Below are 16061 nucleotides of genomic sequence, written 5' to 3' on the forward strand. Positions count from 1 at the left end.
TCTCTCGTTCTCCTCAGCATCCTTCGATCGAGGCTTCAAAGACTTACGGTCCTCGCTGAGAGAAATACGTGTCCACTCGATCCCCTCGATGTAACGTCAACTTTTCTAATTACAAACGTTCGATATCGTGCATAAGTTTTATTGCAACACAGAAATCAGAGTGTCTTGAAGAGAAGAGATGAACTTGGCCCCTAATGACTAACTCGTGGAAAATGTGATTGTGTGGACTTTGAAAGAATAGCAGATAACACGTGGAACAGCAAATTCTCGAACGTAGCGATCAAACAAGACTTATCATTAAAACAGCTCGACTTATCATTACAGCAGACCAATAATCCTCGTAACCTACTAATTACCTAATAGTCTCTCAAATTAATACCTCGACTATATTAACACCTGAAGATAAATTGTACACAAAAAAAAAAACACAACCAAACTTGACAATAAATTAATTTAGAAACGAGATACGTCCCTCTGAAATACCAAATTTTTTCTCTATTAGAACCTAACCTAACCTAACCTAATTGACGTTCTACTGTGAACTCCAAAGGGCACAGATCTCGACAAAACTGACGCTGAACTCACATTACAGACCCCTATTTTTCGCGCTCGACTAATTTAGGCTGTTCCTGGGCCCAAATACATGAGACCCTCATTCCAACTTATTTCTAACTGATCCTTCTTCATTCACGTGACGTTCGAATTCCACCCATACAGATTGTCGCGCCACTTTGGGCCTCAGCACGAAGTAGGGAAGCTAGTTGTACAAACTCGATCAATGGTGGGTCTGTCCAACTCGTGATTCGAAGATTACAGACCCTTCTCCCCCTCTCCTTGAAGCGTGACCCACAAGTTGAAGCCCCCATGCGCGTGTAAAATGCCCACGTCCTTGCTTAGGTATCCAGCTTGCAGCGTTTCGTGGGAAGCTCTCGTGTTGCCGCGAGTGACCCGGCTAACGGGTATTTCGTTTGAAATATGAAGGCTGAACATATGGAACGCGTTAGGTAGGGGGGATAGAAACGTGCGAGGGGCCTGATTCAGTGGACAGGCTCCGTCTGATCGCGAGCCTCGAGGGTTGATGACTCAGGCCCACACTGTTTGGAGTTCGGATAATCCTGGCGTAGGATAAACTGGGGAAAACAAAAGTGAGTGGGAACAGTGGAGAGTTTGATAGTGAAATTCAGTCGAACATCGCACTTTCTTTTGCTATAAACGTTCTAGCATTAGCGTCGTGAGGTTTTCTTTAATTTCTGTTGTCTGAAAGCAACTCTTGGTAGTCTTAGTCTGTGGTTGTTTAGAGAAACGGTGGTTCTGTTCTTTAGATTGACTCTGGCGCTACAATTGCTATGGAGAACGTGAAATACACCAGGTGTCGGATAAATATTGTTCGTATAGACTGTAAGTGCTTACAGTTGGCTCGATGGAAGTATTATTATTGGAATTCTGTGACGTTTGATAGATACGCGATATCGAGGGACTAGTCATCGCGAACGTTATTCGTGCTCGGGCGAAATTCTCGTCGAATAAATCGTGGCGCACAATAGCGTCGAGCTAATGGCAGCCCCTTAAAATACGTCGTCGCTAATACGGTACTGTTTCAAGCAAATATCCCTTCGAAATCTCCGGCTGTCAAGCGAACCCCCGAACTCGCATTAACAGAACGACGCTGCTAATGCACAATTTCCACGGTGAACTTTCTTAAGACGCTATCTCTGCCGGTGTCCCATCAAACGGCGCTCTCAGCTGCAAAGAAAACTTCGAACTGCCATTAACAGAACGGCGCCATTAATGCACCCACGCTTTCGTTTTGTAACGAACTTCGAATGTCCCATAAATCTTGCGCACCCTTTTAACGTTATCCCGACTTACAACCATTTTGAGCGCTACACATGTTCGTTAACGATCGCTTATAAATTGCTCTACGACCCTTCGATGGTTACGCTAATTCTCGTTTAACTGACTATTACTTTAAAGCCGCGGCTTCGATTGGGATTCCTAAAAAAAGTCGATTCCTACGTATTTATCTCGTGTCCTTAGAATTTTACTATGCTAAAAAACTGAGCATTGGATATTTGCAATTTTCAAATTAACACAGCGTCGTCTAAAAAGTATTAAGACACCCATACCAAACAGAAAAGTAGTTGCAACAGTAAGCAAATAATAACAAACCCCGCAATTATAATTCCAACGATATACTCCCTCATTTTTCCTCAGTGCCTACAATTTCAAAGCAACAAGAACACAGTCGATTCTATCACGTGTCTTTAGAATTTTACGCTGAAAAACTGAGCATTGGAAATTTTCGATCTTCAAATTAACGCAGCACCATCTAAAAAGCATTAAGACACCCATACCAAACAGAAAAGTAGTTGGAACAGTAAGCAAATAATAACAAACCCCGTAATTACAATTCCAACGATACATTCCCTCATTTTTCTTCAGTGTCTACAGTTTCAAAGCAATAAAAACCTCGTACACAGTTCACGTTCTCTAATCCTCGGGGTCTTACAGAAAAACTGACGCTAATCTTAGGGTTACGATGCAGGGTTCGCTGCGAGAACCCTGTTTCCCGTAAGCTGTGATCTAAGCCAGGGGATTAGGACTGTCCATAGATCCCTCGTCATAAATCGTTGACGATAGCATTGACGAGTGTGGGCTTACTTTTTTCCAGGCAACGAGATGAATTACAAGGGCAGCGGGAAGGTCCACTTCGGAGTGGACGATGTGTCCCTCTACGGGACGCCGAAGGAGGAGCCAGGCCCGGGGCTTCCGGGCCAGGAGGTCAAACAGAGCTTCTTGAAGAACCAGCTCCAGGCCCTGTTCCAGCCAACGGACAACAAGCTGGCCATGAAGCTGTTCGGCAGCAAGAAGGCTCTGATGAAGGAACGGATCAGGCAAAAGGCTGCAGGTCACTGGGTCATCCATCCTTGCTCCAGTTTTCGGTGAGTCCTTCCGCCAGATATCAAACCGCTTCGCCTTGACAAGCCAATGAGATATCGACCGTGTCTCGATTCGCCAACTCGATGCTTTCTAATTAGAATCGCTCCCTTGTCCCGGACTGGACCAAGGGGCTTCCTATTTTTCCCCGCGAAACGAAAGTTCCTGGGGTTATTGGTGTTATCTCTGGCGTTTTCTGCTGATCTTTAGCGAAACATTGCTGACAGAATTAATATTATTCTACGTGGATTCGATAGATTTCGAGTCAGCTAGTAAGAGAATTGTTAGTTCGACGTCTGAGAAGATCCTTCTATATAGAAATCGAATCGCGTACTCTCGATGGTGGTTAATTTGCGTGAAAAATAGAGCGCAGAGAGAGTTTCTGAGAGTGTTGTAGATATTTTTCTCATCTCTTTTTTTTTATTTCCCCCTTTTTCGTTCGATCTCAAAGCAACATTCCGCGACGAACGCTAACGAGGAGTGAATTTCGAGGATCCATCACGGGAGCTACCACTCCTGTCTGTCCTAGTTACCAATTAAAACGTCTAATTAGAGTGCCCCGCCGCGAGTGGCAGATCCAAATCGAACGGAACAGTTGCGTCGAAGGTTTTCTTCATCGCGATTGCGCGGTGATCGGCTTTGACCTAGTTCTTAGCAATCTTGCCGGAGAAAACAATCGATGATAAATCTGGCCACATCGAATAACAGACGTCTGTAGACGCGTGCAGATAGCGATACGACTACCACTGTCGAGGCACACAGTGTTCGAAGATCTTACAGCGAACGACCAACTGCAGGGACTTAACACATTGGAATCATCAACTACAATAGAGAAAAACGAAGAGAAGTAACAAAGTTTCAGGAAGATCTTACAAGTTGACGCCATTTTAAACTCGAATGACCATCATCGATCAAATAAAGTGATTAACTCGCATTAATATAAAAATGTGATCAAGTAACTTGATTCGACTCGACTCCTATGGACGAAAGCTTAGCATGAGAATTCGTGTTGGTACATACGCGACGCCCCGTATATCGCAACGGATTCTCTTAAACGTTGAACACCTGGTAACCATAAAGCCGGCCATTGGCGAAATTTGTTCAGTCGAGCCGTGTCAGCTGCATTGGAAGAATTATAGACACTTTGGGGATCCCTGGCCCCTGTCTTCCGGGACAGGATAAAGCACTTTCCCGTATCGGGGTCAAATTCCTCGTGCGGCTTGGCCAGCTCGCCTTGGCGCAACCGGAATGCGTCTCCGCCGCGAAATATTTCGAGGAAAGACAGAACAAAGAAGATATTCTTCCCGTGGGAGCGGGATAAGGCGTTCCTTTGGGCCTGCCCCCTCGATTCGGGTCAATGGAACGGTCATGGTGGTCTAGTTTTGTATTTTCCACTGGAATCCCCCTATAGAGCTCAGCAATCACTACGCGGAGTTAATCAACTTTAATCACTTACAATTCTTCATGGATTCCTCTTTCGTAAGAAATGACTTCAATTAAAAGTGTACTGATTAAATATAAAAGAAGAATTAAATTAAAGAGAAACTCGAGGAAGAAGTCGGCGTATTAAATTTCATTTTTCATTTACTTGGCAGTCAATGGCAATTTTGTAAGATTTTTCACTCTGTGCGATGATAATATTGGAAATGTTCAAAAATAATCGCATCGAATGGCTGAGAAGTGATTCGAAAATACCAGCGTCTTCAGTTTCCGTGGCAGCGCGGTGCTGGGTTTCGATCGATCGAAAATCCGTGTCTGAAGGGTCCTCGACGCGTGGGTCGTAGGTCGGGATTGGCGAAATTACCAGGCACCGTTCCGTGGCCATTCGCGAGGCAGCGCGCCGTGCGTCTGTCGTGGCAATTGCCTGAAATTGCCCCGCTCTTCCGCTCGGAATCTTGTTTAATTACTGATAATACGAGGACGCGCTGTATCCACCTTCCTAGGACGTTGGAAATTTCACTCGTGCCACCGCTAACGATCCCTCTCCGTTATCTTTTGGCGGTAGCGACGATCGCGCGAACGAGGGAGGAATCTTTCAATTATGCAGCTACCGAGAAGGACTCTAATCGCTGATCTGAATGCACGTTAGAATAACACAAGTATTAGCGACAATTGAATCCAGATTTCTAGTGAAAACCTGCTGTATTCGTGCCAAGATAACTCCACATCCAATGTATCACTTACATTACGTTCATTTTCAAGTTAATGGAGTTTTCAAACATAATTTTCTCGAAAGTAATACACATTCGAATGAAGAAGAACCTTGTACCACGTATCATCTTATTTCTCTTCAAGTATAATCATTTCTACCCTTCGATCGTGACATCATCAGTTCTGAAACCACGCTGGACGCGGTATTAAGTCCGTTATTAAGTCCATCGAGTGCACTGCGCGAAGTACCAATCCAACTCGAGCAAATACTCGAGCCAACAAATATACAAAACGAAGATGCCCACGACGGCAGTGAAACTGATTTCGCACTGCGTTCATTCACGAGAGCAATTCGTCCCTCGGTTAGGGCGAACGCTGGAGGTGAACGGCCGTCATGGCGCCCCAACGAGACGCCATAGGCGGCCCACTAGCGCCGCAAGCCAGCGGACGCGCGCGTTTTTTAAGAGCCAGACGTTATAAATACCGCCGCGGACGGTGCGATAGCTGTTCTCGCGCGCGGATCCCGCTATTTTTAGCCGAACCTTTAAACGAGCATCTGACATCTGGCTCACGAGGGATCAGAGGTCGTTTTTATAGTTAGAATCCACGCGTCCAGGCTTCCTGGACGCGGAAATCAGAATAGATCGGCCTTATTGGTCACGGGGGATATCCAATGATTGCCCGACAATTCGACGGAGATTGCGGGAAACAGGAACATTTTTAACTCGCGAGGTTATTAACGGTTTACTCGTTGGATATCGTTCGGATCGAGACTCGTTGTCGAGGACGTTAGTCAGGTCTTCTGGTTCACACTCGTGGTGTTCAGTATCGACCGCTGAAGCGCAAGCTTATTTGTTAAACCGTTCATTAACAACTCCTCTTCACATTTCATTGAGAGAATTGTTGCTCTAAAGGGTACTAAAAGTTTTATACGAAAAATACGAGCGATCTCACCCCCTGCGTTATTCGAATCGAGCCACAGACCAGTTAGATTTCGAAAAAGCGTTATTTACGACTTTACTTCTGCGCTCGACACCCGATAAATTTCTGAGCCGACAAACCCTTTTTAATTTCACGGCCAATAAAACCGCTTAAATATTTCATATCGATCGTTCGCGATGTAATAGGCGGAGGGAGAAAGGCGCTCGATCGTTCTTTGGACCGTGGCCAATCGGGCAGGTCAATGGAATCGGCTGGCGGAATGTTTAATTAATGAGCCGGATCGATCGTGTGATACGACTTCCGCGATGAATTAACGCCTTGCCATTGGCATCGGTGATTCATCGGCTGAACCGTGCCGGCGTCTCTTCAAACGCCAGCCACCATTTAACGAGCGCCTGGAACGCGCCTTTTTTAATGAACGACCACCGGGGACAAATTGCACGCGTGTTGTTCGCCAAACGTTTCGTCGACTGCCACTGGAGAACGAGAGAAAAAAAGAAACGTCGCGATGGTCGAAGTTTTCGAGGTCTGTTTGAAACGAAACAACAGGCGAACACTGTTCAATTCGTTAAAATAAACTTCGAAGGGGTTGAAATGGCATAAATTTAAATGAAGTGGATCGAAATGAAATCAGAAAGCGAAATTGTTCGATGGATTTTTTTTTTTTTTTTGGAAGATGGAACATTCATGGAGAACAAGAGAAAAAAAAGAAATGTCATGATGGTAGAAGTTTTCGAGGTCTGTTTGGAACGAAACAACAGCGAGTTCTGGCGAACACTGTTTGATTCGTTAAAGTAAACTTCGAAGGGGTTGAAATGGCATAAATTTCCTTTTCACGATAGAAATTTAAATGAAGTGGATCGAAAGTGCACGCGTATTGTTCGCGAAACATTACGTGGTCTGCCAGTGGAGAACGAGAGAGAAAAGAAAAATAAACTTCGAAGGGGTTGAAATGACATAAATTTCCTTTTCACGATAGAAATTTAAATGAAGTGGATCGAAACTGCACGCGTGTTGTTCGCGAAACATTTCATCGACTGCCAGTGGAGAACGAGAAAAAAAAAATGTCACGATGGTCGAAGATTTTCGAGGTCTCTTTGAAACGAAACAACAGGCGAACACTGTTTAATTCGTTAAAATAATCGTCGAAGGGATTGAAATGGCATAAATTTAAATGAAGTGGATCAAAAGAGAAATTGTTCGATGGATCTTCTTTTTTTGGAAGATGGAACATTCAGTCGTAATTGGAACTCTGGTTTTGTGTTGCAATAATTAGAGGGGGAATTAAGTATTCTGGAGGACTCGAAGGAGCATGGTTGTTTTTGACAGAAGTTTGCTGAGGTAACAAAGGACTGAGGTTCTTAACGGAGGAAAAAGAATGAATCGTCTCAGACGTGAATTGTTTATTGCTTTTTTTTGTAAGGAAAGCTATTAGCAATGTGGACAATGAGTAAAGCAGTAAAAAATTAGGTCAAATCAACGCAAGACACGGTGTAACGTAAAAAGTGCGAGAAATTATTGCGCACACTTTCTCTAATCACCCATTCAATTTTTCCATTAAACATCTTGTTACCATTTAGAAAGAAAGAAGGCGAAAGTATTATTAATTTTATTCCTCGCTGGCGTATATCCTGTTGCAGTCTAACTTCCGGCAAACGGTAATAATAAACTCGAATCTCGCGAAACTTGGAGGAAACTCGGCGGAAACTTCGAAATTAAATTTACATCGGCAGACAGCTTTCCTTCGGAGTGCATTTAATTTCTTCCAAACAGAATGCAATGCCACTGGTAATAAAACTACGCGACGAATAAAACTTTCAAGTTCCCTTATTCCATTCGACCATCTCAAAAATTCAATTTGCATTCGACTTTGTTTCGAGAAACAACAGTATCCAAGTTACAAGATAACCAAGTAATCCTATAAAAAACAAAAAAATTAATAAAAAAAAAATGCCAGCTTAACTCAAGTAAATAAATAAATCAAGAACTCTTCGCCTCGAACGATCTCAATTCGAATGACACGAGAAGGGAAATCTAATTAATTCAATTGAGACTTTGGGCGTTCACGATCGGATGCTTTTTGTGGAAGACGAAAAATCGGCTGACCCAATGCCGAGAAAGAGTTGAGAGCGTCGCGATCGGACAAAGGGAAGGCAGATTGAGTGGTGCGCTCATAATGGCCGGTTACATAGAATCGTGCCGACTGGCATCAGCTGTAAGAATGATCTCAGAATAATCATCCGATTAAGCGAGAGAGGCTACTGTGTCACTGCAGGCACGTTGCTTCGAGGATCGCACGTGTCCCGCGTGTGTTCGTATCGCTTGCATCACCGAGACCAACGCGAACAAATACATGCTTTTAGGCGAATTCCTTCGTACGATAGTCATTAGCTCGCTAAAAAAAATTCCTTTCTCTCTCCTTCCATCCTCGAACACTCGTTACGACACTTTCAACCGTGGAATTTAGGATGTCACTCTATATCCTCGAAATTTTCAATCGAGAAATTGTCACATGAAGATTAACGAATTGAATCTTAATTTTTTAAGCAGATCTCTGTATAAAAAATTCTGATAGTTCTAATATAGTAATAAAGTGGAGACGATGCAAAAATCGACGTACAAACTTTTCCTCTCTTTCCATTCTCGAACACTCGTTACGACACTTTTAACCGTGGAATTCGGGATGTCACTCTATATCCTCGAAATTTTCAATCGAGAAATTGTCACATGAAGATTAACGAATTGAATCCTAATTTTTTAAGCAGATCTCTGGATAAAAAATTCTGATAGTTCTAATATAGTAATAAAGTGGAGACGTTGCGAAAATTGACTCGACAAAGTCGATGTACAAATCTTTAAGCGTACTTCGTTGAAGTTGTGCACACTCGAATACTCGTGGAAGCAATTAACAGCCATTAATATATGTAAATAACGTGTTCGTCGCGTAAAGTAGAGGATAAGGAAAAATTCAGGTATTTAGTTGGATAAGGCTGGCACGCGAGGCGTCAGGCTTGCATCAGCGCGCGATGATTAGGCGTCCCGACGACAGGCGTCATTAGTCCAAATGTTTCGCGCAAGACAATGCATATCGTATCTCGTCCAGCTCATATTCACGCATACCCCCGGGTCAATTAAGACGTCTCGTGGCTATTCTATCATTCCCCGACCCTGGCTCGGTTGTGCAATTCCACGTTGAACGCGTACATGCTAACCGGTTTTGCTATTTCCGACGAATGCTCGAGAACCTCCACCGTTCGCGTTTCATTTCATGCGTTTCGTTTCATTTTCTCCTCTTTCTTTGTTTTTTTTTTTTAATTCGTTAAAGAACTCTTGAGAGATTCGACGAAGAAGAGCAAAGTCTTTCGAGAGTTGGAATTGCAAGAATAGGTCCTTTTGAAATTCAGGAAATCGAAAGAAATTGTTGTTATCGATATTTGTAATATTAATTTTATGTTAACAGTAAATTTTTGCGTTGATAAGTCTTGAAAAATAACAAAGATGGCGGCAGACAAGAATAGTTAGGGTAAAATTTACATAAATTCGTGGTTCTCCTTGGAAATGCCCCGGGAGTCGGAATTTCCACCTTACGTCCGCTGGTTCCGGTGGATTTACGATACGTTAATGGCTCTTACGAAGTAGAAAGGAGGTACGAGGCCTCCTGCGCTAATTAGAGTCCAGAGTTTCCTAACCTAAAAATAATTTGGCTGAAAGCTGTTCAAGTAGGAACAGGAAAATTCTTAATCCCGAGAACCGGGGAAAAATCACGTACGGCGGTTGTAGATTTAATATCCCGCGCAATTCCTTGCGTCTTAATCGAACTTTCTCCCATTTTGTCGAACTTATTTTAGAAACTTCTTTAAACCTTCAATTTATTCGCATAATTTATAATCCAACGAAAGGAAAAGTCTTAATTTCTTCAATTCTTGATAGTGTTTCGAATAATTATGACTTATTGACCATCTCGAGCGGAAACTTGGACCAAAACGCATCTTGGGACGTCAAAATGGTAGCAAGGAGTTTAGAAATTTCTTCGAACCTTCAATCTAATCACGTAATTTATAATCAAGCAAAGTAAAAGCTCTTAATTTCTTCGATTCTCGATCGTGTTTCGAATAATAACGGCTTATCGACGATCTCGAGCGGAAACTTGGACCAAAACGCATCTTGGGACGTCAAAATGGTGGCAAGGAGTTTAGAAATTTCTTCGAACCTTCAATCTAATCAGGTAATTTATAATCAAGCTAAGTAAAAGGTCTTAATTTCTTCGATTCTCGATCGTGTTTCGAATAATAACGGCTTATCGACGATCTCGAGCGGAAACTTGGACCAAAACGCATCTTGGGACGTCAAAATGGTGGCAAGGAGTTTAGAAATTTCTTCGAACCTTCAATCTAATCGCGTAATTTATAATCAAGCAAAGTAAAAGGTCTTAATTTCTTCGATTCTCGATCGTGTTTCGAATAATAATGGCTTATCGACGATCTCGAGCGGAAACTTGGACCAAAACGCATCTTGGGACGTCAAAATGGTGGCAAGGAGTCGGGATTAGCCCAGTTCCGCCGGTCGAAACTGCAAACTGTTATTATCGAGGGTCCCTGGAACGAGCCTGGGAAGCGGAGTGTTGCTTGTTCCTAACTGCACGGCCTATCGGGTTTTATTTCGCCGATCAATTAGGAGGAACGGTTAAAACGGGGAACGGCCCGCCGTTTCCGTTAATGTCCACCTGTTTGTTCCGCAGCTCCGCTCGCCCGTTTAAATTATAATCACCGCAGAAAATTGTTTCCCCCGCGTCCCGCGGGCAACGGTAACGCGGACAATCCCGTCGAATGCGGTGGATTCTGAAATTCCTTACGGCCGCCCGCGTCTTTGCCTCGATCTGGTTGCAATTAGAACGTTGCGGAGTTCCCAATTAACGCGCGTAATTGAAAATAATCGAATAATCGTAGGATACGCGCGATTATGTTTCGACACACGTTCGTACGAGTTGATAAATTACTGCATTTCTTTTAAATAAAATTATTTCAGATTTGCAAGATCGAGTTTTCAGTTTCTCTCCTGGGATTTTTCACTTCCGCGAACTGATATCGTTTCTCGAAACGCGAACCAGATCGTATCAAATGGTAGGGTTTACGAAAATTCTAATTACTCGTGGAGAGATGATAGAGTAGAAATTTAAAATTAATTAGCTTCCGTGTATACAAACTTCTGACGTGCTTCAAATGATTCGTATTTCATTTCAACTGGACGTTAATTAAATGACTGGGCTTCGTTGTTGAAAGTCTAGCTGGATGTAATTTAAAATTCAAGGTACCACGTTAATCACTGATATTCACGCGTAATATTCTGAACAATACCTAAAAACTCTCCTACATTCTTGAAAATCCTAATTACGATCAATATTCCAATAAAAATAACACTATATTAATTAAAAAGTATATAATTTTCTTCAAGACCAATTTTATGATAATAGTGTTAAAATTCTAGAATAAACTAACAGCGTGGCAAGTAAAGTATTCATAAATTAACACAATCTTGAATTAAAAATGGTTCCAAAGTTTTTCAGGGCCGTTCCAACAGTGTTCGATCATTAATTTAACGCGATCGTCGCAGCCAGGAAGGTCGAAGTTCAAAAGGGACGACCCCAGGCTGGATTTTTCCAGCGACGTTGCTTGAACACGACAGAGACTGAACTTTTAAACGGCATAACCGTATGATAATGGCCACGAAAATTACCGTCGCGTGTTTACATTTATTCTACAGAAGAGAGTGCTTCCTGTGGTTGGCGGCCAGCAAATGGTCAGAGCGAGCTTGGAACACATTTCAGCTGTTCCCCGCGTTTCGTGTCCCCAAGGAGTGAAATATTCCGACGAATTCGCAACGAAAACTGAAAACAACGAGCACGACGACAAGCAACGAGGAATTCTTGTTGGCTATTGCGTTAAATGAAAAATTCTTGCGTTTCTTAAACGTTTGAATGGCCACTTGATGTAATCGCTCCGTTTTTGCGGCATGTTCTTGACCCCTGCCATTCGACGGCTCAAATTGCCCTCGATTATTTCGAGTTTTCAGTAGCAGACAAGCACGGTTTCTTCGTTTCCAACGAAATTTCTTCCAAGAGTTCCTTTAACACTGGATAACTTCATTTTCACCAATTCCTCTGCGTTATATTCTCGCAATTTTATATCGCTATTTCAATTACGTTGCAAGATTGAATGGGTACAATTAGAGATCAAGACGAATCTCGATATGAGAATTTCCAGAGGTCAAATAGAAACAGAGACGAAGTACTACAAAATATCTCTCCACCACCAGACAAGCCAAATTCCTAAAAAAATTGCAGACAATCATCTAGAATAAAGTTTCTCTCATCAACCATATAAAAATGTCCCTCCACTCTACAACTTTGAATCGCAACAACAAATTCCATCGATATTTTCCAATACTCGCAACAAATTCGAGCGAATCGAGCAGAAAATAAGCGCTGCGACGAAACACTTCGCGCGATTGAACGGCAACAAGTGTCATCGATATTTTTCACTGTCCAGCGCGATCGATCCGTCGAAAATCGAGTGGAAAAAATGGCGTTTTTTCGCGGATCGTGCGAGGCAGAACGATTCCTCGTCGAGCAGCTTCAATCAGCGCCGTCACGTGGCCAGGGGATTACGTAACCTGGCCTGACCGTGCCACATAGCGGCGGTCCGCGTTAGCGGTAGGAAACCATTGTTTAAATTCGCAAACTACTTAATGATAGGACAGAGCCGAACAAGGCCTCTGCAATTTTCAACTGCCAGCCGGTTTCCGATCACATCTGCTAAGTTTAGCCGCCGACAGCCCGAGTGTCATCGCACTTGCGAGCAAGAACTGCCTACGGAGCCCCAATCACTACTGAGAACCAATTTTATCGCAATAATTTCCGTTTATCGTCGTCGCGATCAAAAACCAGACGTGTCAATGTTGAATAAAATTAAAGTAAAGCTTTAAAGCTTTACATAAAGTGTAGCCAAGAGAACTGGCGACATTAACGCCCCTCCATTCCCATAGCTTAAGTCCATGGTTGATCCAACCTCCTTTAATCTCGAAACTTAACTCTCCAACCAAGATTTATGAAGGTTCAAGAGAAACATGATGTTATCAGTCTTTTATTTTGTCTTATTTCGCCATAAAAAAAATATTTTAGATATCCTCAGCGATATCGCGATCGAAGCTCTGTTAACGACATTTTAACGGACAGTGTTTAATTGATTACAGACCGGTTTAATTAATATTGATGGGAGAAGTAAGTTTAATGGCTACTGGCGTCGAATGTTCATCTATCAGATACAAGCGATGGTTTTAATTACATTAAAGCACAATGCCGCGCGATAAATTGCAACAACAGTATGCGAGAAATCGAGAAACCATTAGCGGGAATCGATTAAAGGGGGCGTAGAAATATTAATTACTCGAAAAAATCGGGATACTTCGGAATTACCCTCATCGATCAGCGTCAATTAACGCCATCGTGTAATCCGCGATGCGCGTTATTTAAAAAATTCTCAACAATACGTTGTACAGTTCGCAAAATTTTTACAAATTTTTTGAAGTCAACAGAAATTTCAATTACGGAAATAAATTTCAATTATAGAATACTTCAAAATATATCTCCGTCAACGGTTTCGTTTAATTAGAAATCGAGGCTCCTCGTCCGTTGGTCACACAGAAAAGATAAACGCAGCAGTATCAATGAACTCGACGATGAAAGACGAACGATCGCGTAAATTCTGCTGATCCGACTTTAATGGCCGCGTAAACTCGAAACGTTACGGGGATTACTTCCTGGCCGAGTCAGCGACTCGCGTTTCCAGAATAACTCGAGCGTTTCCCGAACTTATGCAGCGCCTCGAATGGTGGAGGACGATCAGCTGATCGACTCGATTTCCTTCGCGTTACATCCGACTCTCTGAGAACACTGACTCACGAGTCAACTTAAACAGTTCTAATAATTATCTAACAGTTACTAATAACAAGATATACGTGTGAATGCGTTTAGAAGACACTGACCCGTGCGATCGAGCTGTTCTAACAATTCTCTAATAAGTAGCAACAACAACACAAGCGTACGCGATAAGTCAGGTCGAGTATCCGCCATTTTTCTAATACCAAACGAATAGCAACACTAGCTCGTAACTATTTAACTTACGCGAAGCTGCTCAAACATAATTCGCATTCGATTAATACGATAAATATGCGTAGCACATGCGTGATCCAAAATGGACGACAGGATGCTCGAAGTGGCCAAAAAAAACGCTCGCGGTGTAACGATTACCAGCGCAACGTAAACGTTCAACGAGAAGATTAACCTACGCCAATGATATCTCGCTTTAACGAGCTTGTAACCAGTCTCCCACTTCTATTACATGAAAATAATGAATAATGAATTGAAAGAAGGCTGCCGTGCAACAAGGACGTGAGAGTGCGCGGTACAACGGCCAGAGAAACCGCCTCGAACTGGCTCGTTCCTGCGCCGCGAACCCAGGCATCTCTCGATCCTAAGAGAGGAGGATCCCTCCTGCTCTTTTTCTCTCGCGTATCGTTTTACGCGCGGTGGTGGCCTGTTGTAATTCAACGACCAGCCACGCCACACCACGTGCCTCTGCGCTGCATTCCGTTTTATTTCGAGACCACGAAAACTATCCTCTTTAGACACTCCGCGCGCAGCCTTGGCGAACACGGTTGACCGTGATAACGTCGATCCGTGATTCGATCGATCGATCCATCATATGGTGTTCGATCGTCGAAGAAGAGTGAGAACAGTAAGCCTCGTCCTGTTGCGACATAATTACCAACGAATGCGAAATGATCGAGCTGAGAAATAAACCTTGCAGTAACGCAGCGTTGTAAATGAGGCTGGAAACGACAAACATTGTACAACGACAGGCAACGCAAAAAGCAACGTGACCCAGAAAAGGAGAGCGGGAAAATGAAAGGGAAAAATGTGACGCGGAGAGACGCAGGCTGTTCCCAACGGGGGCCAGCGTCGAGAAAACGGGGAACATCCTGGTCGCATCGGGCATGCATGGCGTTTCCACGTGGGCGTCACGGGGTTCCCTTAGCATAAATTTGAAATTGCAATCGACGTCCCCCTTAGATCCCAGCGCACCGGCGTGCAACGCGGCTATTTATGTATAGTGTTGACACAGTGCGCTTAATTTAGTCTAATCGAGCGTACCCGGAAGCCTGGAGACGTTATCGATCCTCCTCGAGTCAGTTCGCGGGCTCCTGAATGCGTCTGGAGTGGCGTGCATGCATCACAAACGTCAGAACATGACGCGATAGCCGAACGCGATTATTGCCGCGTCATTTATGTGACTGGAAGCGCTTACCTAATTTGACACGACGGTGTATCAGATCTGTACCATTGAAGAGACGTATCTGAAGAGATGTCTCTCTCTTGAAGTTTCTCAAGAAATTCAACGGAACGAATCAATTATTATTATAATCGAGATGAATGTTTTTAGTTGAGTAAAGTTCCAAGAGTATTAATTCGAGATTAATGTATGTTATGTGTGTTACAAATAGGTGAATAGTTTGTCATGTGACTGGAAACGCTTGCCTAATTTGACACGACGGTGTATCAGATCTCTACCATTGAAGAGATGTATCTGAAGAGATGTTTCTCTTGAAATTTCTCAAGAAATTCAACGGAACGAATCAAATATAATTATAATCGATATGAAAGTTTTAGGTTGAGTAAAGTCTGAAGAGTATTAATTCGAGATTGATATATGTTATGTGTGTTATAAATAAGTGAATAGTTAGCCTGTCTGCTGTACTTTTTCCCTGAGAATCTCTCGAAAAAGTTCGACAGACTTCTGCTTACGTAGCCCACCCCAGACCACTCTCCAACCGGAGGAAGCAAAGCAACTACTCCTAAAACCAAACAAACAGTACTATCTCCTCTATGATCTCATCGCGACGAACATTGCAACCTTACGCAGTATATTAGCGAAAGAATCGGAAGTAGATCTGCGAAGCAGATCCCTGTCGACGAG

The 16061-nt window shown here is 43.0% G+C and overlaps 1 protein-coding gene across 9 annotated transcripts in view; it reads left to right on the plus strand.

The window, feature by feature from the left end:
- The window catches only part of Ih (hyperpolarization activated cyclic nucleotide gated potassium channel Ih), a 150299-nt gene that overhangs the window by 87806 nt on the left and 46432 nt on the right, over window positions 1-16061 (plus strand). For all 9 annotated transcript variants that reach the window (XM_076905945.1, XM_076905937.1, XM_076905936.1 and 6 more), the window contains one exon: window positions 2672-2942. In XM_076905945.1, coding sequence (XP_076762060.1) covers window positions 2672-2942 — 271 coding nt within the window. The remainder of the gene's footprint in view (window positions 1-2671; window positions 2943-16061) is intronic.

The sequence above is a fragment of the Xylocopa sonorina genome, chromosome 12 (genome assembly GCF_050948175.1).
Source record: "Xylocopa sonorina isolate GNS202 chromosome 12, iyXylSono1_principal, whole genome shotgun sequence".
In the NCBI taxonomy this organism is placed as follows: domain Eukaryota; kingdom Metazoa; phylum Arthropoda; class Insecta; order Hymenoptera; family Apidae; genus Xylocopa; species Xylocopa sonorina.